The 25,839-nt window shown below is 53.5% G+C and overlaps 2 protein-coding genes and 2 pseudogenes across 5 annotated transcripts; all 4 read right to left on the minus strand.

Moving 5' to 3' along the window:
- Positions 1–6: 6 nt before the first annotated feature.
- Positions 7–21,932, minus strand: TBC1D24 (TBC1 domain family member 24). Of its 4 annotated transcripts, XM_025048432.1 has the most exons (8): positions 21,825–21,870; positions 6,966–7,066; positions 4,997–6,077; positions 3,674–3,832; positions 2,407–2,470; positions 1,261–1,356; positions 711–939; positions 7–308 (listed from the first exon to the last, which is right to left on the minus strand). In XM_025048432.1, the coding sequence occupies exons 3-8, from the start codon at positions 5,959–5,961 to the stop codon at positions 154–156; spliced, it is 1,668 nt and encodes a 555-aa protein (XP_024904200.1). In that variant the 5' UTR covers positions 5,962–6,077; positions 6,966–7,066; positions 21,825–21,870; the 3' UTR covers positions 7–153. The 4 variants fall into 4 exon arrangements, with proteins under 4 accessions (XP_024904200.1, XP_006913993.1, XP_024904202.1 ...); XM_006913931.3 differs by lacking the exon at positions 6,966–7,066 and having other exon boundaries at positions 21,825–21,932; XM_025048434.1 differs by lacking the exons at positions 6,966–7,066; positions 21,825–21,870 and adding an exon at positions 13,408–13,552.
- Positions 7,248–7,366, minus strand: LOC112481662 (annotated as a pseudogene).
- LOC112481680 lies at positions 7,770–7,888 on the minus strand (annotated as a pseudogene).
- A 1,164-nt stretch (positions 21,933–23,096) lies between the features above and the next one.
- NTN3 (netrin 3) lies at positions 23,097–25,814 on the minus strand. Its single transcript, XM_006913932.2, has 6 exons — positions 24,685–25,814; positions 24,425–24,613; positions 24,185–24,334; positions 24,014–24,064; positions 23,805–23,879; positions 23,097–23,490 (listed from the first exon to the last, which is right to left on the minus strand). Exons 1-6 carry the CDS (start codon positions 25,610–25,612, stop codon positions 23,141–23,143), a joined length of 1,743 nt encoding a protein of 580 aa, XP_006913994.1. The 5' UTR covers positions 25,613–25,814; the 3' UTR covers positions 23,097–23,140.
- Between the last annotated feature and the right edge of the window lie 25 nt (positions 25,815–25,839).

The raw sequence follows: 25,839 nt of genomic DNA on the forward strand, positions 1-25,839 counted from the left end.
CACCAGAGCCCCAGCTACATCCTGATGCTGTCCATGCATATGCTGGTGGTGGTGGTGGTGGTGGGGTCCTTCATTCACTGCCTCCTCCCTGAAGAGGGGGCCTGGCCACCGTCCCCCCCCACAGTGGCAGCTGTCACAGTCGGTGCAGGCCTGTCATTGAGTGTCAGGGTCCTGGAAACCCCAGGCCTCCACGGCAGCGATGAGGAAGTTCTCAGAGCAGAGGGGCTGGTTGTTGAAAGTGTCGCAGTGGCCTGTGCGACCCCGGTTCAGGTCCCCGTCGATGTAGAGCGCCTGGCCGCCCCCTCCACCTGCAGGATGCTCAGTCAGTGGCTGCCTTTATGTCTGGCATTTTCCCCAAGGTGCTTCCCTCCCGTCCTTAAGCATCTCCACTATCCCTGCCCCAGCCCTACCAGAGACCTCTCTAAAACCACAGGGCTGACCTTCGACCCTCCAAAGCCCACCCGCCTTCAGCTGGGATCCAAATTCCAGGCTAGACCCCACTTCTCAGCTGGTTTACCCAGAATGCCTGTTCCTACTCCTGACCCCTTATGCCTACTTCCTCTGCCATCACAAGGGCTCTGCTTGTCCTTCAGGTGGGCTACCTGCCACCTGGGTCAGCAATGGCTGGCCCAGGGGCTTTGGCCACCGATGACCCCATACCCTTGTCCTAGGCTAAGTGATCCCAGCTTGAGGTAGAGGGAGGTGCCCACCTATGATGAGGCAGTCATTGCCCCCAGCCATGAACATGGACTCAGTCTTGGAGGGCAGGTTGAAGTGCCGAGTGGCTAGGAATGGCGAAAGGCGATCAGAAGGGTCTGAGGGTAAGGACATGGAGTGGCAGCGCAGGGACGAAGAGGTGGTGGTCTCCGAGGACAAAGGCTTGGTCAGCTCTGGGTGTTTAATGACCACCCACTCGTAGCGCTGGACCTCGGGCTGCAGCTGAGGGTAAAAGGGCAGCAAGAGGAGCTGGCATATGGTGCCCTGCAAGGCCCCTTCTGCCCACTTTCCTCCCACAAATCTTCACTGGAGCCCTCTGTGTGCGAGGCCTGTGCCGGGGCTGGGGTGACAGTGCCACACAGGGCAGGTAAGAGCCTGCCTGCTCTCAGGGAGCTCGTGGTCTAATGACGACAAACCAGAAGGAAACAAGAGGATTTCCTGTAGGTTAATGGCTATGGTGAGAGTAAACAGGGTCACATGAGTGGGGGTGAGGCGGGTGCTGGGCCTGTTGACCTCAGAGCTCCCACAGGGAGACTCACTTACCCTAAACACGAAGCATTCTCCAGTCCCAAAGAAGCCCAGTTTGCCTCCAAACTTATTTCTCTCACTCCAATCTGTTGACAGGTAAGCTCCACACACCTGGGGAGAAAGGCCCACGGGTGAGGCTGTGCCCTGCCTGCCCGCAGGAGCATCCGCTCACTCAGGGTCTGCTGAAAAGCTATGGTACTGGGGGGGGATATTGTTGCAGCACCCCTGACCCCCACTCAAGGGCAAGGGCTGGAGGTGGAGAGAGCTGTGAGGAGTCAGAGTTTAGAAGGTGGGGGACTGGCAGTGAGAGTGGGGTGCGGGGTGAGTGGCTGCCCAGGCCACCATCAGCTTGTTTGGGATATTTTCATTTTGTTTCCCTCCCTGGCCCTCAAGCATGGGAATAAGTTCCATGCCCACATTCTGATTTTGGGCATCAACCCAGGGAGGCCTCTCGGATGAAAGCTTCCAGGAGGTACCCTGCTCAACAACATTCCCCCACACCCCACCATCAGCCAGCAAAGTGCTTGATTTCACATTAGACTCAGGATCCTCTGGTGGATGCAGGGTTTGCCCAAAGTATCTGACAACCAGTCACTTGTTATGACACAGACACCCAGGCTCCTCCTGGAGACCCAAACACAGGGTAAGGAACCCAGAACTGCCATGGGTGCAGGTTTGGGAGCCAATGAACAAGAAGCCTCTGCTGCATGTAGATGCCCCCAGGATCGGGGCACATGAGCTCCGACCTCCCCAGATGTCTCAGGGGACTTTCAGGGGGGATAGCTAATACAGAGAACAAGGCCCTGACGACTATCTGTCAAGGGGTAGAGGCAGGTGAAGGCTGTTGACTCACCTGGTGTTGGCCCACTGTGGCGGGAGGAGGCGAGGCCTTGCTCACTAGGCATTTCTGCAATGCTCCTCTAAGCAGCCATGCTGTTTCAGGAGGGCCTGGACCCCCAGGAGAAACAGGGAGGCCCTGGGTACTTGGGGGTCAGATGGGGAGGCTGAATTCACTTCTCTGTGGAGGGTGGCTCTGCTCTGCGCCCCTAAGTGCAGGAAGGCTGGTGGAGGCTGCAGAGTTACCCACCCTGGGGCATAGGAGCAGCAGACTCCCCAGAACTCAGAGGCCAGGACCCCAGGCTCCCTCTGGTCCCTGCTCACCTCCTTTTGTGTGGTCTTGATGAGAAGCAGGGTGGGCTCATGTCCTTCACATTGGAAGAAGAACCTGGAAGAGACCACATGTACTAGTCCTGATGGGCAAGTTATCCTGCACTCCTTCCACGTGTCACCTCCAGCCAGTGCCCACAGTGTCCGAGAAACCCAGGCTGTTCGGGGGTGGACAGGCAGGGGAACTGCCATTTCCTTATCTCCTAGGGACCAGGCATGAAGGCCAAGGACCTGGCAACACTCTGGTTTGGGCACTCTTCTGAGCCAAGATGGAGCTCCCACCAGGTGGCCCGCAGGCTGAGTGGTTAGCTGCCCCAGGGCTGTCTGCCCTGGTGTGACACAGGAGAGAAGTGGCATGGCAAATAGCCCCCAATAGGCAGAGCCGCATGCCAGGTGCTTCAGGGAAGCAAGAACCAGAGGAACAGGTCCCTGCTCTAGGAAAGCTCAGAATGTTCTTGGGAGTCCAAGCATGTGGGAGCTGGGTGGCAGTGGGAAGAAAGCGAGGTTTGAGGCTGCTGCTGTGACGGCACCAGGTGCCCAGGGCTTGGCTAGTGGTCCTGGCAACTCTGCTTGGTCATCTCTTAGCTGGTCCCCCACAGAGGTGGGGGCTGGGTAAATGCACCTCCAGCTGTACTGTAACACTCATGGGGCTGCAGATGGTGCCTGCCACATGGGCTAGGCCGGCTCTGCCTGTGCCACCCCTGCCAGGTCACCCAAGCCAGAGTTTCTGAGGCCTGCCATCAGAGGCTTGAGGAGGCGGCTGCACCTGACAGAGCTGCCAGGGAGGCAGTGTGCCCTGGGGGGCCCCAGCAGAGGCCCCCCTCCACCACAGGACCAACCTGTTCCCAGCTTATGGACTGATGAAGTGTAGAGGGGAGGGGTAGTGAACCATTGCCTTGAGTCGTCCTCTCTTACAGTTCTGTAAGCTCCTGGGGGGAACTCCGCCTCCCATGTCCGAACACCTACATGCGGACCTGGAGCTATTATGTGTACAGCAATGACCTCTGAATTTGGGTGGCCTGGGAATGGAGAGAATCCCAGAAAAGGGTCTCCTGATTCTAGGGCCCCCAGGAAGAGGCCTCACTCAGGTGCCCAACTTAAAGGTCCATTTTCAGCATGGCCTGCCAGAAGCATAGGCAGGATGAGAAGCTGGGCAACTTCATGGTTCCCTCTGCCTCTCCTGCACCACCTGGCCATCAGAATCCAGGCTTCAGGGCCTCGGGAGGGCAGGCCCAGCTTTCTCTGGCCACCTTGGCATTACCTGGTCAGGCTGTACCCATGCTGCAGTGAGGAGAAGAGCAGGAGGGGCTGACAGAGGGCGAACCGCTCAGGGATCCACGACCAGATGTCTCTCATCTCCTTCACACTGACAATCTCTGAGTGAAAGTTCTCCGCATGGACAGCCAGGTGCACAAACTGCCTGGGGAGAGGTTCAGAGCACAGCTTCAACTCCAGCCCTGACCACGTCCCCACCCCGGGGTGTATAGAGGCTCTCCTGGGAGCCAAGCCTGGAGGGGACGTCTCACCTATTCAGCCAAGTTAGAGCCTGGTCCTAGGTGCCCTCAGAAAGAAACAGTGGAGCTGTCCCCTGGAGCCCCACTTCCATTCCATTACAAAGAGGGGAGAGCACCCAGCCCAAGTAAGGACAAAAGCACCTTTTCTCTAAGAAATGGGGGCAGAAAGTGAATCAGCTCTTGCAAGACAATGCTTCAGGGCCAGCCAAGCACCAGTAAAGAGCGCGACTGAGGCAGCCGGGCAGGCAGGCAGGCAGACAGACAGACAGGACAGACAGGTGGTGCCTGAACATTGACTCAGAGACAGCACAGCTGAAGCCAGCCTTGAGAGCCAGCACAAGCAGCGAGGCCTTGGGACAGCCAGACTGGAAGACAGACAGAAGCCAGGCATGAAGATGTGATTTCCAGACCTACCTTTTAGAAAGTGAAACACTGAAAAACAGGAGGAAGCAACGGACATGAAGGAGGAGAAAAATAAAACAGACAAGGAGAGGTTACTGGCAAATACTGATGTCCAAGAGTGCCTGCCTTTGTCTCAGAAAAAAGGCCTTCACAGCTACAGTCACAGCATCTGCCACTGAGAAGGTCTCAGGACACCATGGGCCCTTCCCACCCCTGCTACTCAGGGGTTTGTGCTCAGGGCAGGGGGGCCATGCCCAGCAGCCACAAGAATGGCCAGCGAGGGAGCCCAGAGCTGGAGGGGCACAGAAGGGATGCTGAGACATGACCCGAGGCAGCCAGCCCAGCCCACTGTTGGATCTTCTGACCCCATGGTCAACACCCAGCTTTTGTCTCTGCCATGGGCCTCGGGTCTGAGGATAGGACCCAGCACCTTCCATGCCCACAGCTGCCTAAGCAGCCTGTGGCTGTAGACAGGAAGGACCTCTCTCCTTTCCAGTGGTTTTCTATCCACATACTGATGACTGCCTGGCAGTAGGTAGACCAAGAGGCTGCAGAACAAGCTCATGCCCTAGGCCCTCGGGATGTATTCCACCGAAGCCCTGCCCCACGAGGGCCCCGGCAGCCTGCCTAGAGGCCCACTACACCTCAGCCTCAGGGGGCCTGCCTACCTCTTTTGCTTGACAGTGATGCCCTTCTGCTTCAAAGCTTTCTCATTGGCCATCTGTAGGAGCTGAATCTCCTTCCGAGAGAAGAGGCGAATGGCGAAAGCTTTCTCCAGCAGCTTCTCGGGAGACACAGTCTTGGCAATGTCCTTGACAAAGGCGCGGATGTCTTGCTTCACGTTGTCCGTCTCAAGCGGCTGCCCAGCTCTAACCTTGTGGAAGAACTTGAGGATTGCCAATGCAACGCGGTACAACACCTTGTAGCCTTCCACCAGGAAGACATCGAAGACTCGAGCGAAGTAGTTGATAGGGAGCTCCCCGAACAGCCATCGCTGCCAGTCCGCATAAACCTGCAGGACATCTTCCGACACAGCCACCATCAGCTTGTGGGCTGCCTGGCAGTACTTGTTCACCAGATCCCCAAACGTCATGCAGGAAGACTCGAAGGCCAGGAAGCTCTGGTCAATCAGCTTCTTGCTGGGGTCATTGCAGGCCAAGATGCGGCAGGCCTTTTCGAAGCACTCGGCCTCGTCGATGCTGTAGTGCAGCAGCAGGGCCACGACTGCGGGCAGGGCTGGGCAGAAGGAGATGTCGGGGAACTGGTTGGCGATGCACAGCAGGATCTTCCGCACGGCACCCTCGCCCCGTGTGTTTAGGCAGTAGCTGGGTACCTGCGTGTTGTCCACAAACTCGGGCAAAGGCAGGCTGCTGCTGCTGTGCTTGCCCACAATCTTGCCCACGATGTCACTGTACACACTGGCATCAGGTGTGACCGTGCGGCAGGGGATGTCCCGGATCAGGCGCTGATACACCTTCCCGCGCAGGGCATGGCTGTGGGCCCAGTAGCCCTGGCGTGCGAGCTGCTTTAGCTCCTGCAGTTCTGTGCAGCTCAGCTCCTTGGGTCCCAGGTCCTGGATGGCAATATCCATCTTGTCTCTGTCCACAAAGCAATTGTACCCTGGGGAGTCCATAGTGCAGAGTATGCCCGGAGAGATGGCCCTTGGATGCCAGGAGGGGGCAAAAAGCGGCTAAATCCTCCAGCCCCCTTTCTGAGGCTCTTCTGCTAATCTGTTTGCCATCGCATACCCTGCAGGATTAAAAACCACACTTAATAACACGTGTATAAAGGTTCACATTTCAAGGACCATGTTTTTGTTCAAATCTTTCTATAAAGTATTATAAGGGCTTCCATTTAAAATAAGTGGATATTCTGAGAATTCACTATGAACTCTGGAAGTGTAATGTCTTTTCATAGGGCTTATAAAGTTACTGGAATAGGTCACACGGATTATGAATAATGAATAATGGGAGGCTAGAAACAAGTTCCTGGAAGGGCTGAAAGCAATTCTCGGCTTGGGGGCAGGTGGCCCGTCAGGCTTCCACACACCACCACTCTGTGGCCTATGGGCCTTCTAAAGAGGAGCCGCTGGTTAAGACGACTCATTTAACTTGAGATGCTTTGTTTCAGTTCTCGAAGACTTCAAGTCTTTAACCAGTTGTGTATCATGAGGAAGACATACACCTACTCTGCCCCACTGTCCCCGGGTTAGAATTTGGAGGCTAGCTCCTAACTTTCTAAAAATGCCAGCTAGGTTTCAGGCAGGCATTCCAGAGGAGAATTACTGGGGCTAAGACATGAGGGCTTGTCACAGCTTCAAAATTAAACATTTCTTTCATAAACTATATAAATATCTAACCAATGAACTGTATACCTGAAACTAATTTAAAAAAATTAGACATTTCTGCGTCCAAGTAAGCCATATGTATTGGGGATTTGGTGCTGTTTCTCTATTAGGGATAACTACTGAAATGCAGGCAGACATTTAAAAATGGGTAAAATGTACTATTTGAGACTCTATCACTACAGGTGGACAGCAAGACAGAAGTCTACTGTTCAGAATACCACAACTTAACATCTGTTTTTTGCTAAAGGCTACTCTCCTCGGCATAAAAGTACAACAGTCCGCCCACGCACCTCAAACTAATCTTTCCACCTGGGATGTCACAGGGTTTACTTCAGTGAGTTTTGGTAAATGACCAGATCATTCCAGTTTCTCTTGAATCTAGAACATTCATCTGAATATATAAAAAGTAAAGAATACATTAAGAACATTGAGTAGAAAGTGTACTGTAAAACCTGTCTTGTGAGAAGATGTCTTTTTTATTTTTTAGGGGAGGCAATCCTTGGTTGACCTCACAGATTGCAAGGACTTTGTCAGCTTACAATCCTTATTATTATTATTTTTTAATTTTTTTACACCTACAGCACCTGGTCTTCCTAGGTGGTCTCCCATCTAAGTACTAACCAGGCCCAACCCTGCTTAGCTTCCGAAATCAGATGGGATCGGGCTTGTTCAGGGTAGCAGGGCTGTAGACCAGAAGATATCTTGAGAAAGCACTTTGATATGGTTTTTTTTTTTTTTTGGTCGTAAAATACACATAACAAATTTACCATTTTAACCATTTTAAGTGTACCATTCAGTGGCATTAAGTACATTTACAGTGTTGTACAATATCACCAACATCTATCTCCATAACTTTTTCATCTTCCCAAACTGAAATTCTATGCCCATTAAATGCTAACTTCTTGTTCTCCCTCCCCCCGGCAACCACCACTCTACTTTCTGTCTCTTAGAATCTGATGACTCTAAGTACCTCACATTAGTGGAATCATACAATATTTGTCCTTTTGTGCCTAGCTTATTTCACTATCATAATGTCTTTTTTAAAAATGTAAGATTTTATCTTTTATTTATTATTTTTATTTATTTGTTTTTTACACCTATAGCACCTGGTATTTCTAGGTGGTCTCCCAACCAAGTACTAACCAGGCTCAACCCTGCTTAGCTTCCGAGATCAGACAAGATCGGGCGTGTTCAGGGTGGCATGGCCGTAGACAAGACCTTATTTTTTTAGAGTAGTTTTAGGTTCATAGCAAAATTGAGAGGAAGATACAGAGATTTCCCATTTACTCCTCCACCCCCACACATGTATAATTTCCTCCATTATCAACATTCCCCATCATGCGTGGTACATTTGTTACAACTGATGCACCTATATTGACATATCATAATCACCCATAATCAACAGATCAATGAGAGTTCACGCTTGGTGCTGTCCATTCTGTTTGGACAAATGTAAAAACGACATGTATTCTCAATAGAGTATCATATAGAGTATTTTCACTGCCTGAAAAATCTACTGTGCTCCAACTATTCATCGCTTCCCCCATTTATAAGAATCCCATTCCTTTTTGTGGCTAAATAATATTCCATTTTATGAATAAAACATAATTGGTTTATCGATTCACCAGTCAATGGACATTTGGGTTGTTTCCACCTTTTGGCTATTGTGAATAATGCTGCTGTGAATATGGGTGTACAAGCGTCTGTTCCAGTTCCTGCTTCCATTTCCTTTGGATATACAGTATATCCATATGTGGTTTTTATAGGGGTTTCCCCATTGAAAACATATTTAAATAGTTTTGACAATATCCATTTAATACGTCTCACTGGAAAAGTCTTGCCCACAGCAGAACTAGGTCTGCTGCCAGTGCTGGGACCTTCTTCCTCAGAAGGTCCTGTTTGCTTGGTCCTGGGAGGGAAAGCGGTGATTCCCTTCTTCCTCAGGTTCTAAAGGCCAGGTCAACAGGCCCACTCACACCCCCACAACCACGGCCAGGCTGTACTCCACAATCTTCCATGTGCAAATTACCTGTAGAGTTTAAATCTTTCATTCTAGGCTCTATGTCCACTAACCTCTGGAGGGACCCCAGGCTCTTCCTGTTTGTGTGAAAAGAACCAGCTCCTTCTCAGAGCAATAAACGTGTTTATAAACAGAGCAAGAGCAGAGCAGGACAGCACCAACCCTCACTAAACTGGCATCAGATTCAGGTTGAATATTAAACTGGAAACTCCAAAAGCGATTACTACACTTTGTAGTAAAGTTCCTTCAGAGAGGACCCAGTTTTGTTTGTGGCAGCAAGTAGCACAGGAACACGATGGATTCAGAGGGACTCCAAGGCAAGGATACATGCAGGAGACCCTGAATGAGCCCCCTACACCCCCACAGGCTTCCTCCCTAAGCCCCCATCCAAAAAGAGCAAGGCATTTCTGTGGCCAGGCAAACAAGCTTGCAATGACTTCCTTAGGCATCTCTAAAACCATGTCCAAGGTGGTTTTCTTAGGTTTCTTTTACACGAATGCATAATCACAAAAAAAAAAAAAGTCAAAGAATACAGAATTACAGAGTAAAAATGTAAAATCCTGTTTACATCATCCCTTCGATCCTACTCTCTTCCACTAAGATAATCAAGCACTGCTCACATGTTGGCGCATATGCTGCAAAGCCTTTTCTTACATTTACGCATTCACAGCTGAGTTAGATTGCTAAGGCTGGCTACTGGGAAGGGGAAGTCAAGAGGTGGGAAAAAGATCAAAAACAAAATCATCCAGGTTGAATATTCACACTCTGGAGATAAGTTTCAGAGTTGAAGTGATGCTCTCTCTGGTTATTCCACCTACAGTGAACGGCCATCATACAACGCTGTCTACACCACCCGCTCCCATGCACAAAACAAGGCTTCACCTGTTCCCCAAAGTCCTCCAGCTCCTGACAAAGGTCAGGGGAGAAAAGAGAGGCAGAAGCTAATATGGGAAATGATCCAGTTTCAAATCAGACAAGCCTAGCTTCAAAGTCCGGCTCCACCCTGTTCACCTGAACCTCACAAGAGCCATGGGTCTTCCTGGAATGGCAGGTGCTTATCTGTAAAACGGAGTTGGTGAACACAACCCACCTCACTCTGCATTAGTCCCCACACAACACCTGAGGGCTGGGGTGTGCGTGATTTCCCACTCTCTCACTTCTACTCTCCCCAGCTCAGGCGGCCCAGGGCAGCTGGCTGGCCAGGGCCCTGCCAGCAGGTGCCCTGGAAAACCACTGTTCCCTCCGCCTTAGGAGTGGGAGGGAGGGAATGGTTTCTTACCACAAACACTGTACTCACCTAAAGGCCACACCCCCTGCTCAAGTTCACTGTAGAGGAATGGCGGTGGGGGTGGGGGCAGGGCTGGTCCTCTGAGATGGCATCACTCTCTCGGCCCTGTAGGACGGGGCTGGCCCCAGCTGTCAGCAGCTCCCTGAACTTATATTACAGTTGACCCTTGAACAACAAGGGTTTGAACTGCATAGGTCTGGTCTACTTGGGATTTTTTTCAATACTATAAATGTCTTTTCTCTTACGATTTTCCTTTTTTAGAGACAGCCCCTGTCTTATGATTTTCTTAACATTTTCTTTTCTCTAGCTTACTTTATTGTAAGACTACAGCATATATATATATACACATATATATATGTATGTATGTAACAAAATATATGTTAATAGGCTGTATGTCATTGGTAAGGCTTTCAGTCAACAGTGGGCTTTAGCAAAGTTTTTGGAGAGTCAAAAGTTATGTATGGATTTTTCACTGCATGGGGGGTGGGTGGGCCAATCCCCTGATCTCTCTTCAGGAGCATCCCCCAATCCCCCTGTTGTTCAAGGGTCAACTGTATTTTGTGCCTTTTGTCCTCGACTTTGGGCCTAGCCTGCGATTCTGGGAAAAAATGTAAAATTCCACTTAACATCCTGTTAGATTCATAAGAACTGCAGATATCGATCATTTTAGATAGTGGGGACATCACACAGCACGTCTGGAGTGTGGGGGCTACTTTAGTAAGGGTCGTCAGGGCAGACCTCTCCCACTTTGAGCTGAACTGTTGAGAAGGAAGCACCCAGAAGAACTGAGGAAAGGTCACTCTGGACAATGAGAAGAGCAAGTGCAAAGGCCCTGAGGCAGGTACAGACCTGTTGTGCTACGGGAAAGGGGAGCCAGTGTGGCCAGAGTACAGTGAGCGAGGTAAAGAGCAGCGGAGATACCCATAGCGTAGATCATGAATGAGGAGGCGTTTGGATTTTATTCTAAGCGTAGTGGGAAGGGATGTGATCCAACGGATGTGTTTAAAAGCCAAGTGTTGTCAGGATTAACTGAAACTGTTTATAGAAAGCACTCAGCCTAGGCTAGCATGCCAGGGCAGCTCAGGTGTCCCGAGGGCCTCTGTTACTGTTCCTTCAGGGTTCCCTGGCACTGGCTCAGAGACATCTGGGGAGTGATGAGGTTCTGATGTGTTGATGCCTGATCAGAGAGGCCTGAGCATGCCTGCTCCTCTTGGGAGTGGTGTAGCCACAGGAAGCCACCACCAAGGTTCTCCCCGAAACCCACATAGGTCCCCTGCTCTCTCAGGGACAGTCCCTCCAAGCGGCCTCTCTCACAGACCTGTTTCCTGTTCCCAGCCAGTAGGCCCTTTCCAGTGACCTGCACATCCCTTTCCTTCACAAATACTATGCCTGTTTGAGAGTTTAGGCTACCTGATGGGAAACAAGTATTTCTTAAAAAGAAAAAGAAAAATGTAAGTGGAATGAATGACTCTATTTCCCCAAAATATTATCTTGCTATGTCAGTGAAACCTCCATCCAACTCCCTGTCTTGTCATGATAACCAATGCTTCCTCTGACCAAAGTACACTGTCCAGGGGTCTGCCAAAGGCAAGTTCACATCACACTCTGGTGAGACCCAACACAATAGGGGCCCCCTTCAACAGCTGCAGGCCCACAGCACCACAGAAAACCCCCCCAAAGCGTGCCCAGAGAAAGAGGGTGGTGGCCAGCTGGGGTGAGAGGAGTCCAGGTCCCCTTGAGCCTGATGGCTGTGTGGCTCTGGGTACGGCCTTCCAAGCAGATTTCTGACCAAGAGCGGGGTGGGAGGGAAAGCAGATACAGAAGGAAGGACAATTCCTCATTGTAGACAGGGGGGCAGGAGACACCAGGACCAAGCAGCTGAGGTTCAAGCAGGACGCCCTCCAACACCATCCTCATGAACCACTGAACACAAATCCCACAGCTGCTGGCTTTAGGCGATTTAGCTTTGCATGTTTACCTCCTTTAATCCTGAGGATGACCCCACGGTGCCAGGATTTGCTCCACTTTATAAACGAGGAAACTGGGATACAGAGAGGTACCCAGGGATTCGCAGGCACTGAGAGAACTATCCCTGGTTTGTCAGCTTCCAGAGCACTCATGACAACCCTACGGTGCCTGAGACTCTCCTCCCGCCCAGGATGGCCAGCCCTATTCCATGCTCTCTCATCAGTAAGTCCAGGATTGGCTTCTCAATGCCACGCTTCTGTCCCAAAACACCACCCCAGGTCTGATGAATCATGAGACCTCAGCGTTTCTCACCTCTTAAATGGGGATCATGATTTTTCCAAACAATTAGATTTGAAAACAAACTTGCTTTCATGTGACAAACACAGACCTCCATGTTTACCCTGGGCGATTCCATTTTAACCATCCACCAACACTGGGTGCTGCGCCTCCTGTCCGGGCTGCTTTGCCTGGGTCCTCAGCACCCCATCACAACTCTGCTTGCTTCAAACTTATATTCATTTCACAGATTCTATTGAGTTGCCTTTTCTGTGCTGGGTCCTGGGCAGGGCGATAGGGATAAGACAGGAAAAGACAGCTCTTGAGGTGACTAATGATCATAGTCCACGTAGGAAGTGCCATGAGGCCAGACAGAGTCCTGGCAGACTACAAAGGCAGGACGCTGACTTCACACGAGCACTGCACAAGGAACAATGGTATCTGGAGTGTACCATAAAGATGGGAAGTTGGCCCAGTGCAGGAGGGAGGGCCGAGCAAGTTGGGGAGCCTCAGGCAGGTGGTGATGAGTGGCTGGAGGTCAGATGAGAGGGGACCAATGGCCTTGTGTGCCAGCTGCACTAGAAGACTGGACGTCACCCCCACATGAGGGAGCAGAAGGAGTCTAAGCAGAAGGTGACATGCATTTTAGAAAAATCCCCCTGGTGGACAAGGTGTGAGGAGGGCTGGGTTAAGGCTGGCCAGGGAAGACGGAGAAGATGGGGTGAACCCGAGACTGACCATGGGTTGTACTCTATCAGATAAGGAGACTAATGGTGGGGACAGTACCCAAGCACTGAACAGAGAATTCTGGCCCAAGGGTAGCATTTTGGTGAGGCAGAGGCAGCACTCCATTTTGAAGTTGAAAGTGCCTATCATGACATAGATGTTTCTCAGGCAAATGCTAGAGCAGCTCAGGTTGGAGGCAGAACCCTTGGCTGCTGTGCCAAGGTCCTGCCCAGAATCCCAGCCCTTGGCCCAGATGCCCACACTGGCTCCTGGACTTCTCTGTCACTCAGCCGACCTCACAGACGGCCCACACACATACCCAGATGCCACCAAAGGGCCAACTGTGGCCTCACTGGGCAAGAGGTACCCTTGTGCAGAGGGAGGCTGGCACTCACCAGGACTCCTACCCACTCCTATTGCCCCCTACACAGCCCAGGCCTGACCACCACCCCACCTTGGGTGCAGGAACAGCTTACGGTCCGAGGAACCAGGGCTCCACTTGGCTGGGCCTTAGTCACTGTGCCATAGGACAGGATGGATGCGCTGTTGGTGTCAGCTGCTGTGTCTCAGTTCTTCCTCTCCAGTCTGAGTAATACTGTATCCGTTTCCCAGAAGTGAGACCAGGAAAAAAAGAACTAAGCAGAAGGAGGCTGTAGCTCCAGCCTGGCAGAGGACTGGGTGAGAATGGAATAGGAAGGAGGGGCAGTGAGGGGCTCTGCTCTGGGCCTGAGGAGTTTCCATGACAAAGAAATACAGACTCTTCTCAGTTTCCCATAGTGGAATTCAAAATATTCGCTCTCTTGGTAGTCCCCAGTGAGGTGGAGTTTGCAGAGATGGAGCAAACCAGGACACAGCAGAATGACTGAGTCCCTTGACATCTATTTGGCATAAGGAGACAGGCATGCAGAGGTGATGTCACCCTACTCCAGCCCTCAAGTGTGTTTGGTCTGGTGATGAGAAAGACGCACATAGGACATGTTCACAGCCTGATGAGATGCTCAGGGTGCTGGCAACATGGGACAGCTAGCCAGGCAGGGAATGTTACAGCAAGACAGAGAAGGGAAGACAACCTATATATGGGAGGAGAGGGCATGTCTGGGTGGCTGAGAGTATGACTCAGCTTGCAGGAAATTTAGGTAGGGGGGCAGGTACTGTGGGACAGCTGGAAGGGCTTCTAGGCAGGAGAAAGTGGAGGGAGGTGAGGGCTCGGGATATGTCCCTGAGGTCATTCACCTTAAAAAACCAGAAGAAGTAGGAGGGGCCTGGGCGTGAGGGCAGGCCTAGAGCAAGATACACTCCAAAGCCGGTGATGAGCACCATCTCCTGTAATGTTATGCTGGAACCTTCTTCTCAAGCCTGAGTCAAGTCTCATATCCTCATGAGAGGCCAAGTCCTCCCACCTACTCATGGGGAGAGGCCAGGGAAACACCTAATCCCACCCCAGGAATTTGCTATGGCCCCAGAAACGCAGCTTCAGGACTTTGTCCGGAACCCTGGATGGAGGCCACATTCGTCTCCCCAGCCAAGGCCTCAGCTGAAGGATGACTCCCAAATCTTCAGATGGCTGCTGGTGACATGGTCACTGACTGAGGCGACCACTGTCACTGATCCCCATTTCCTTCCCTTAATGCCCTGCTTTTGATCCACCTCACCGCCATTCCCACCTCTCTTCCTGCTCTGGAACTTGTCTGTGGCAAACAACCCCTACCACCTCATCCTCTCCCAAAATGTACCTTTCCCCGCGTCCTGACCAGAGAGCAGGCAGCTCTCTCTAGGACCCTGCCCCACCTCCATCTCCTCAAGACCCTGATGACCCCACCTCCAGGCTTTCCCCAGGACCCAGCCTCCTCTCATTCCAGCTCATGGCCTCCTTCACTCAGCTACAATCACTACAAGGTATTTAAAAGTTCAGTAGGTAGCCCTGGTGTAACGCTACGCAACCTTCCAAAGCCTTTATAAGCCCTTATATCTCTCCTGTTTTATCTATACCCTGGTCAGCCCTGGAAACTACTCCACCCAGAGTCGCATATCACAAATACCCTGCTCTCTCCCAACTCGTTCCTAGAGCTCTTCACTGTCCTCCCACCTGTGTGACTCCATCTTCCTCATCAGCCCTTCATGGCTTTATGTCTTTGCCTGCTCAGCTTAGATCCATTCCGCCAAGCCCCTCCTGTGCTCCTGTCTCAACTACTGGAAAAACTCTTGGGGGAAGCCAGCCTGAAAATGCGCTTCTCCATGCCTGCACGCCAACTGTAGAGGGAAAAATCATGCTGCCCTGCTCACGACTTGGCAGCCTTTCTTGGCACACCTTACCAGCACCCTCTCCTATTCCCCACACTAGTTTACGTAGCTCACCCTCTCTCCTGAGAATGGGGTGCAAGGCAGGAGCTTCTCCTCCTCTCTGACCCTGCACCCCACCTATGGTTATGGATCTCAGCATCTGGGGACTCCCAACTCTCCTGCATCTTTAATGCTACACAGGCCCCAAAACAGCCACCCGCAGAACCCAACACTCCACTCCAGCTCTGTCTCTCCTCCTGTCCTTCCCAGTCAGCTGCTAGCGAAAGCAGGCTACACCCGTCTCCCACCCCCTCCCATCTTCACTGCCCAGCTGCCAGAGCATACGACAGGCACCCTTGGGTCCTTATCACCCTGAAGCACACCCCACTGCTCTCAACTCTTCTCTACATGGGCCTCCTGAAACCCCTTCTTTGTGTCTGTCTCTTCACCTCTGGTGGATGCCACTCCTGTCCCTCTGCCTGCCTCTTAAATGTCCCTTTTGCAGTAGTCCATCCTCTTCTCAACCTAAAATCCTCTTGTAAACTCAAGTCCCACACCTCCAATGGCTTTCCTGAACATCTCCCACCCTCCACACACGCCTAGTGACTCCAAAGTGTTCAGCTCTGATTCCCAGTGTGCTCTGCCCCACTCTCTACCTGAATCATTTCCTGGTGCCCACCCTCCCTTCCGGATCTGGCCCTACCTGCCTTCCAAAAGCAGCTTCAAGGAGTCTTGGGCACACAAGACTCACCTGCAGCCTCCATGCCACACACACAGGGCCACATCTATGGTTGTGGCCTTTCTCCTCTAGGTTCAACCTGCTTGAAGCTTCAGCCCAAATGCCCTCTCCTTCACCAGCCCTTCCCGACCTCCCAGGCAGGGCTAAGGCCACTCTGGCTGCACTCTACCCCTCCTTTCCCAAATCTTTTAACTCTTGGCATACCATTGTGATGACCTGCTTATGAGCCCAGCTATTCTACTATACTGTGACTTTTGAGCCCAGGCGTCTTGCACCATACCTAGTGTACTCATGAAGGAGGAAACAAGAGGAGGAAACAGATGCAGACTCAGAAAAATCCTGAACCACTCGTGCCCAAGAGGAAAATTTAATTCTAAATAGTAACAACAGGGAGCATTCAGCAACTTATTCCAGGCATGTGACCTTCCCAGCAGGCACTGTCAGGACAGGAAGGCAGGCCAAGCTCTGCCCCAGCCCTGAAGCAGAGCACAGAGATTTTTCAAATATTAATGGCAACTGGCATTCCACAGTGACTATCAGGCAGCCAATTCCTAGGGAACTTGATAGTGGCCCCTTTGCTAGTAGCACACAATGGAGGGCACGTGCCAGGTACAAAGAGTGTAACCATTAACGGCTTTAGGGGTTAGTCACAGCACTGCAGGCTAGTTGGCTGGCCTGTCTCCCTGCCATCTGTCAGAAGTTCAAATGCAGGTCTTAGCAGTGGATCCTGAGCCTAGGGCATAAGGCCTCAAGCGGGGCAGAGACTCAACTTTGTTAACCATTCAAAACAGTTCCCTGTGTCCCTTTTTTTGGGCAGAAAACCTTTTCCCCAGCCTGATCTGGTCCACTCACAGGCAGGGGCTGGGGTTGGAATGGTGATCTGCTAATTCAGGATCTTTATCTTCTGAGCTCAAAAGGTCCTCCCAACAGCCAGGTCTGGAAAACACCCCCTGGGGTATAGGATAAACCAGCTAGCTGCAATAGAATGACAATCAGAGGTAGAGAATTCAGCAGCATTAGAGTTTTAACTAGTTAGAATTCCAAGCAAGGTACCTGTGGAAGGCTGGGCACATAGCAGGTTCTCCACAAGTATTTTTAGACCTGACAACAACAGAGCTGGGCCAGGAGGGATTCTTGCAGGTTTAATCATTTTAATAGGCATTTGAGAGACACTTCCGGAATGCTGGTGTACCAAGAGCTGAAATACAAAGATGCGAGACCCAGACCCAGCTCTCAATGAGCTTCTGGCTGTGGGGAAATGGGTATATTGGCCATGCCAACTCAGGTGCAGGTGCTACAAGAGGAAAGCACAAGGTGTCTGGGCCCCCAGCCCATGAGGAAAGAGGGGTTTGGAAGACTTCCTCAGCCAGCGCTGCCCCAGCTGAGTCCTGAAGGATGAGGTGGCAGGAAGCAGATGAAACAGCATGGGTACAGGGCAGGGCCTAGGGGAGCAGAGCTGCTCAGGGGCTGGCAAGCCCTTTGGCTCTTTAAATGCTGAATGGCATTTGTGGCTCAGATTAAAAGACAATTCTACAGTCCAGGCTCACAGGCTTCAAGAAGCCAAAGGGCCTCAGACAGAGGCTGCTGAGGAAGCTCAGTGGTCCTGCTTGCTGGGAGGTGGGGAGGGGACATCCAGGAAGGCAGGGAAGGATGCCAGAGGCAGGAGGAGTTAAATTATACACCCAGATCCTTCTAAGGACCACAGGTTTCCCAAGATATGAAGGCTGAAATGACTCTTGATGGATAAGAAATTACAGAGGAGAATTAGGGAAAAGGGCAAAATGACTCAAGGAAAGGCAGAAGGGACAGAGGTGAGCGAAGCTTTTGGTGGGATGCAGGTAATGAGTTACATTTCGAACACTACACAGGGAAAGGCTTTTATTGGTAACAGAATTGCCCATTGATAAACAGCCCTCAATGTGTGAGGTACCCTGTTAAAATTGTGTATCAATTAGGCAGACACACAGTTTCAGATTATGGGGAACAGGCCACGCAGTGTGTAGTGTGTTCTCAATCCCTTATAAAAGGAGAGAGCACACCTGGGTGGGATGGAGGAAGAAACCGTGACTGCTCACATGTGACTCCTGCCAGCAGATCCTTGTGCAGTACCCAACCAGGCAGGGGGACATAACTGTACAGGACAGAATGAGAACTTGTCTCACAACCCCTAAGTGAGCAGGTTATCAGACAAAAATGGGTTCTTTCACGATATCAGCCTTTCCTCACCCTCCATGCCCCACCCCCAGTGTGGGAGAAAGACTGGGAGGAGCCACCACACACTTCTGTATCCTCAATAGGGTCTTTCCAAAGTCTCACCTGCTACTAATGCTGAGGTACCTCACAGAAACTGGGCCTGGAACGAGAGCAAGGGGACCTGGAGAATTCTGCAAACTTGGATCTATCTCTGGGTCTGAGAAGGCCTTTTTTTCAGAGATCTAATTGTGAGAATGCTCTGAGAGGACCAACCCCTGGTCTGGAGGGAAATGTAGTCCCTTTGAGATGAGTGACGATCTGAAAGTTTCTCAAAAGGCAAATAAACACATGAGACAGGAAAGTCCCTGGAATCAATCATGTGATTTTGCACCTTTAACATCTTACATCTTGCCACTTACTCTAACCAGCAAACTGGGGCTTTGTCACAGAAATAAAAAAGCCCACTATCCTGCCCCCGTGCCCCCAAAAGGCAAGGGGTTATTAATCAGACTTCTGTTAGGCAGTCTACTTTGTTTTACAGACATAAAGCATTAAGTGCCCCCAAAGTTCAGTCTTCTTTTTCTCACTCCACACACTCTCCTGGGAAGGCCCCACCCCACTACTCCCTGGCTTCACTACCACACAGAAAGGAGTCCCCCAAGTTCTCTCAAGCCCAGCACACTTAGTGCCAGACCAACATATATCCACCTACTACTGGGGATCTTAATGACCTTCAACTCAACATGTCCAAACTAAAAGTCATCACCTGCCCGCAAGCCTGTCACCTTCCTGCACACTGTGTGGCATGAACCTAGCTGCAAGTCACCCAATCTTGGACTGTTCCCTAGGTCTTCCTTTCCCCCTAGCCCTTCCTCCATCCCTACTGATATGTGTCTCATAGTTTTGCCCAGCTTTCTGCACTCCACTGCCCTTACTTCCTAGTGGGCCTGACATTTCACTAGATGTTCTATGGTGGTCCCTTAACCACTCTCAACTCAGTACAGCCTTTCATCAATCCATCCTGGCTACCACTGCCCAGTTACCTGTGGAGAACACAATCTGATTAGTCACTCACAGACCCAAGATCCCTTGGTGGCTTCCAACTGCTCTCAGGGTGCAATTCAAACTCGGGCCGGTACTCAAGGCCTCGCCCGATGTGCCATCAGCCTAGCCCCTTAACTTTGTCTCCCCCTCTTTACCGCAACCACCAGAGCTGCCCGCTAATACTTCCCCCAACAGCCAGTGGGTGGGCCGTGCCCTTGATACTTCACACACACTGTCTCTTTGACCGGAAGGCTCTTTCCTTCACAGGGTCTTGCTATTCCTATTCGTTCTTCATATTTAGCTTTCTGAGGAACCCTCACCAAAGGCCAACTGGATGCCACTCTTGTGCCCAAAACAAGCTCTGTCCACCTTTATGGGAGCACCTCCTACAGTGTCACAGTTCACTGGCCTGGCTCTTTACTGCACTATAAGTTCCTTAAAGGCAGAGACTTGCTCAACTTTGTAGCCACAGAACACAAGGCACAGGGCCTCCTTTTCATGTGAAGTATGATTTCAATAAACTTGTGTGGAATTAATTTTAAAACTCATCAAATAATAAATTCAAGTTGATTCCTCATAAAAGGCCTGAGGTTTTATTACCTGATATTATCTCCATTTGGAAAGTGACACTTGAAACAGCTGCTGAAATTGCTTCTTCGAGTTAAAAAGGGCTTTTTTCTTCCATGTACAGAGTTGTCATAACAGAAAAGGTATGCTCAAACAGGTAAAACATTGAACAGGGTAAATGTTAAGTGTTTTATAACCTGCTTCATTGTCCTTGTGTACTTTAAACCAGAAACCATCTAAAAGTAAACACTTAAATATGTCATCTGCAGTTGGCTTAGACTGTTATGAGAATTAGAAGCAACAATGCGTGCCCAAGGTCACTTGGCCTTCTGGACAGTCCTGGCAGGTGCGGTCAGCAAGGGCTGCTGAGGCCCACTGCCGGTGAACTTGCAGATCCAGGGGGTGAATTTTATTGTTATGAAAAGCCTGCCTAGATTATTAGATTACCTCCACATCCACTGGAAGGTCACCCTTACTCTCATATGAAAACTACTACATCACCTCCACATCCCCTGGAAGGTCACCCTTACTCGCAGATGAAAACCACTACATTAGTTTTAGTACCTTGGTTCATTTCAACAACCATTCCAAGCCAGGCAATGGGGGAGCAAAGATGAATGCAAGGTGCCTCCAGCCCTGTTTACAGGGAGAGACAAGCTTCTAAACAGAGCACTCACTACGTGATAAACACTTCACTTAAAGGCTTAATCTGAGGGCTGAGAAGATTAGATGAGGACCAACCTTTAGAATAAAATGAAGCACATGTGGGGGTCATTCTACTGGCTTTAAACCTTTATAAACTCTAACATCTTTGTGAGGTTTCTTGATCTTATCTCGGTTTCTCCCAGCCTATATCCTTTAAAAAGAACCTGCATGCTTGTCTTTAAAACAATTAAGCAAACATTTGCAGGTGCCTACTATATGCTGAGGGCAGAAAGTGGAGATGGAGCCCCCACCCTAAAGTGGAGGAAATAGCTACATCTGCCCAATAATGGGGTAGTCTTTTTTTGAAATTGCCTGAAAGTCCCTCCTGACTTTGAAGCAAACATACAGTGAAATGAGGAAAATCACCTTCGAGTGCTTCTATTGGCCCTGCAAAAGCAGACTAATGACTTAGAAGAAATAGCTGGAGAAGGACCACAACACCAGCATCACAACCACAGCCACATCCGCCACCAGGCCTGTCTCTCTAGCACCACTAATCTAACAGTCGAACTGTGCCTCCGCACAGCCCAGGTGGTTCTTAGACAAAATTTGGCCTTTAACATCAGCCCACAGAGTGATAACCCAGGAGGCCCACAGCACATTTGTTTCCATACTGAGTAAGGTCACAGATGAAAGAAAACCTGTGTTCTGGCCACCAGCACCCCTGCCGGGAGAAAATCTTGACCAGGTGACGACCATCCCCAACCTCTAGCTGTGCTTAGTCAAGATTCACAGAGCACAGGGCCCTGTGAAAATGCTTGTCTCCCAGCACAGCTGCGACATCAGGGGGGCAGCCAGACAGGGCTCAGAATCTGGGTGGTAATGTCATCCTTAGACAAGCAGAGAGCTGGAAGAGGAGTAGTTGTAGATCTTTGACAGCAGAACGTTATCAGAGAATATGTTGCAATTTCGAGTCCAGAAGAGGATTTCCTACCCCGTGGAGAAAGAGAGACGGAGTGACACAGCACAGCTCCTTCCGACCGACGCCTCGCCCTGGGCTGGCCAGCACAGACTGCTGCTGGTCGGGGGCGCCGGCCCTATCCCCAGGTTGGGTGTCTGGCGGGGCGGAGGTCGGCTCAGGCCCCACGTCGCGCCCCGCCCGGCGCTCGGTCCCCGGGGCGGCGCAGGGAAAGGCGGGCAGTGCCAGGCGGACAGCCTTGGGCCCGGGACCCCCACGCCGCAGCCGGCCCCCGCGCCCCATCTCAGACAGAGGCCCCTCAGTCTGGCCCCCACGCTCCTTTCTCGGCACGCCCCCGCCGCGATGACAGCCCGCAACCCGATCCCGCAGTACCTGCTGCGGTCCCCGCCACGCCCCCCGCCCGCCGAGCGAGCGGCGTACCCACCTTCACGGCTGTGCCGCGCGGCGCCGCTTTCTCTTCAGCTCTCCGCACGACTGAGCGCCGGCTTTCTGCGCACGCGCCCACGCGGTCCCGCCCCCGCCGAGCACGCGCTGCAGGCTGCCCACCCCAGGCGCCTCGGGTCTCGGCCACAGAGGGCTCTGGGCATGCGCGCTGACGCCCCGCCGCGGGGCGGAGAGCCTGCTCTGGCCCAGGACTGGCCCCGACACCCAGGCACCGGCTAGTGAGCGGTTCCCTCCCGCAGGAGCAGATTGGGGGGCAGGCAGCGGGGACCTGCCTAAGGCAGGATCTGGGGCTTTGAGAGCCGGGAGGGCTGCCTGCCGGAGTCGACGCCCCATTAGGCTACGTGTAGACGCGGGAACGCGCGTCTGCATAAGCACGATGTCCGGTCCTGAGCAGGTGGAGAAGGGGCGCAGAGGATATTCGGGGCAGGACCTTAGCGGAGGAGCCATGAGACTGAGACCTAGAGAGATAGCCAGACGGAGACAAGAGACAAGGACACAGCAGTCCAAGAAAGAGGCCGAACACAGGCAGAGACGCAGCGGTGACAGGGACGGACGCCCAGGGCATAGACAGGGTAGGCATAAGTGACAGACAAAACAGGACGCCGTCCCCGCTGGAGGAGGAGTCACAGCGCCCTCTGCGGGTCCTGGCAGAGACGGGGGACCAGTGTCGCTAAGCTCCATAGGGGTCCATGGGAGTCTATGATGGTCACAGTGCCTCTCGGTGAATCATAGCGCTCTCTGGCGGATCACAGAGTCCGTGAGGGGGTGGAATCACCGCGGCTCTTGGGCGTGTTCTCAGACCTACGATGGATCCTCGATTCATAAGAGGGTTCATTACTGGGGGATGTCACAGTGCCTTTTTAAAAGGTTAGAACGCTCTCTGGGGCCCATGACATCAGGGGGAGGCGGGGCACAGATTCCCTTGGGGTGGTCGCAAAGCTCCAAAGAGTTGGCCACCACAAGGAGGTTCACAGTCTTATGGGGGTATCATGGTGCCCTGTGGAGTGGGCAGATACTGCGAGGGTGGGGGGACCAAGGAGTCCTCTAGGATGACAGCTGCCAGAAGAAGCCTTGAAAAAGCTCTTTGGGGCTATTTCATCCTTCTGGGTCGCTGTGTCCCTCATACATCTGGGCACGGGCGTGAGGCATAAAGGGAGGCGCCCGCAGGGTTGGGCGGGGGTCTAGATGGCGACGCGCGCGACGCGAGCAAAGACTCCTCTGTAGGCGGATGCACTGGCTGAAAGTGCGCCTTGATGTGGGAACAGCGCCCTTACGGTTCCCGCCCCGCCCGCAGGCTCAGGCTGCCTGGCAGCGGCCCCGCCGCTCTCGCCGCTGCAGCCTCCGAAGGCGCCGCGTCCACGCGTCGCGCCAGGGAAGCACAAGACTCCCGCGGGCAGCGCTGAGCCCCGGCCCTCGGCCCCCCGGACCCCCGACCGCAGTTCCTGGCTTGCCCCCTAGCAGCAGGTAGCGGCGCCCGGGCAGCAGGCGTGGGCAGCCACAGGCCGCATCCCTCGTGGGCACCCACAGCGCGCTGCTCCCGCGCCGCGCGCGCTCCTCGCCACTCCGGAACACAGCGAGCACAGCCACTGGAAAGCGCGTCCACGAGCCACGTGCCTCGCCGCGCGCGCCCACCGCCACCTGCACCGCTGCGGGAAGGAGAGACCGGGGCAGGGTCAGGCGGGGAGGGAGTGGATCACGCAGAGGAAGACAGAGCACTCACGGCCGGGTGGAAGGCGGGGAGGAAGGACACAGAGGACACCCATCGGCTCGGGGCAGGCACAGAGAGGATACTCGCAGCAGCGGAACAGGCCACCAGGGGCTGCCCGAGTGGGGCCAGCAGAAGTGGGGGACCTGAGGGATGGGGGATACCTTGGGGCCCAACAAGGGTCAGGGTATCCAAAGGGAAAGTGTGGAGTGCAAGGTGAGAAGATTAGGGGCAGGAGGCTTGAGGACTGCCTACCATAATCCTTCCTGCAGAACTTCTTCAGGCTGATGCGGTAGCTGCCACGGGCAGGTTTACAGTGCAAGTCGCAGTCTGGGGAATGAGGAAGGGTAGGGCTGGCATAGATTCCCACCTCCTTTCCCCCACCCCCTCCTTCTCTCCTTGAACTCATGCTCCCCTCCCCCTACGGACATGCCAGTCTGGAATCCTGGTCTGTGTCCACTCACCCTCGGGCTCCACAGGGCTGCTCTCTTCAGTGGGTCCAGGGACAGGGGTCTCTGTGGAGAGGGTGAGAGAAGGGCCTGCATTCGAGGAGGACAGGGATATCTGCAGGGCTCAGGGGGCAAGTAGGCAGCAGCGGGGAGATGGGGTGGCCTAAGCAGGGCAGGATCACTCACTAACACAGGGTGCCACCGGAGAGCGGCTCTGCTGGAAGCCAAGGGCACAGCGATTACAGGTGAGGCCGGTGACACCGTCCTTGCAGGGACACTGGCCTGTGGTTTGGTTGCAGGTTTTGCCAGCAGCACCAACAGGATGACAGTCACAGGCTGAGGACAGAGGTGAGATGATTAGAAACCCATCTGGGGATATGAGAGATTAGAGGGTGAGGGTGTGCAGGTGGCTAGTGCCAGGCTCACCCCTGCAAGCACGGCGGTCACTCAGGGCACGACCTGGGTCCCGATAGAAGCCCTCCCGGCAATAGTGGCAGTGGCGGCCAGCAGTATTGTGCCGGCAGTTGAGGCAGACACCGCCACTGCGGCGGCCGGATAGTCGGTACAGCTCCATGTTGAAGCGGCAGCGGCGGGCATGGCCATTGCAGGAGCAAGCTGCAGGGAAGTATGGGTCAGGGGCAGGCTGGCTGGGTCCAAAATCCCCAGGCCACCCTCCAAGGCCTCACCAAGGCAGGCGTGGGCTTCCCGGGCCGTGGCCCGTTGCCACGGCCTGTCGCAGTAGAAGGGCTTGCAGCGGCCACAGTCAGGACCCTCCGTGCCATGCCGGCAGTCGCAGATCAGGTGGCCCTGGGTGTCCAGCAAGCACCGGGAGGCATGCCCATTGCACTTGCAGCGCCCGCCCACCTGGAGCTCAGTGGCTGAGTAAGAGTAAGGGACCATGGCTGGGGGGTCCCTGGTGTCCCCCAGCATGGCAGGCCTTGTGAGCACTACTCGAATGTCCGTGGCGGTCACCCAGTCTTGGAGCACAGGGCTGCTGTCCAGATCCAGGCCTGGTGGGCTGCTGTCCTGTACGCTGAAGGCCAGAAGGCCACCACCATCCGACTGGGCCTGGGGCTCAGGGAAGCACAGAGCTTCAGGCCCTGGACCAACTAGGCCACCGGCAGGGGCAGGCAGGCGGCCGTAGTCCAGGCCACAGTGGGAGGAGAAGAAGCCCAGCGGGGCCCAGCTGCGGCCGTGATCCTGTGACTTGAGCAGGGCCACCGAAGTTGGGGGCGTGGAACAGAAGCGCAAACTCACAAATACCAGCTCAAAAGCCTTGCCCAGGGGCACTGTAAGGGTCACGTTGAGGGGCACCTGCGTCAGCCAGTCCGAATGCCAGCACATTGGGCTTGCGGTGCCCCCTGCGGAGGTCAGGAGGGCTGTTGGGTGTGCCCGCCGCGGGTCCGAGGCATCGCAGGCCCGCGTGGGCGGCCGCCCGCACGTGCTGGACGCCAGCACCTCACGGCCCAAGGCCGCATTCACCAGGCCGGGCACACAGCCGCGGGGCGCACCCCCCTCGTCATGGCAGGGGTCGGCAGGCGCTGGCGGCCCCGGGCTCAGCGCGGCGGAGAGCGTGCCCGCGGTCAGCAGCAGCCCCCAGGGCCAGCCAGGCATGGCCGTTGCAGCCGTAGGTGAGTCAGCCGGCCAGGGCCCCACACCGTTGCGTTCGCGGGGAGAGAGACCGGGTCCGAGGCTCTGCCGACCCCCCCGCAGTGCCGAGCAACCGCAGCCCCGGGACGGCCCCAGCCGGGGCCCAGAGGTAGGAGCAGCCACGGGCACGCCCCGGGCCAAGCGCAGCAGCTGAGATGTTGGCGCGTCCTCCCGCTGGGCCTGGAGCGATG

Source organism: Pteropus alecto, unplaced genomic scaffold (genome assembly GCF_000325575.1).
Source record: "Pteropus alecto unplaced genomic scaffold, ASM32557v1 scaffold44, whole genome shotgun sequence".
NCBI lineage: Eukaryota > Metazoa > Chordata > Mammalia > Chiroptera > Pteropodidae > Pteropus > Pteropus alecto.

Bases quoted from the DNA above. Each gene is read 5' to 3' on its own strand.
- TBC1D24 (XM_006913931.3), bottom strand. From the start codon at position 5,961: ATGGACTCCCCAGGGTACAATTGCTTTGTGGACAGAGACAAGATGGAT. The intron at 3,833-4,996 runs GTAGGCAGGCCC...ACCTCTCCCCAG, and splicing joins ATCACTGTCAAGCAAAAGAG to GCAGTTTGTGCACCTGGCTG. The intron at 2,471-3,673 runs GTAATGCCAAGG...GGTCTCTTCCAG, and splicing joins CATGGGTACAGCCTGACCAG to GTTCTTCTTCCAATGTGAAG.
- NTN3 (XM_006913932.2), bottom strand. From the start codon at position 25,612: ATGCCTGGCTGGCCCTGGGGGCTGCTGCTGACCGCGGGCACGCTCTCC. The intron at 24,335-24,424 runs GTGAGCCTGGCA...CTCTGTCCTCAG, and splicing joins TGACCGCCGTGCTTGCAGGG to CCTGTGACTGTCATCCTGTT. The intron at 23,491-23,804 runs GTAGGCAGTCCT...TCCTTCCCGCAG, and splicing joins GTTCTGCAGGAAGGATTATG to CGGTGCAGGTGGCGGTGGGC.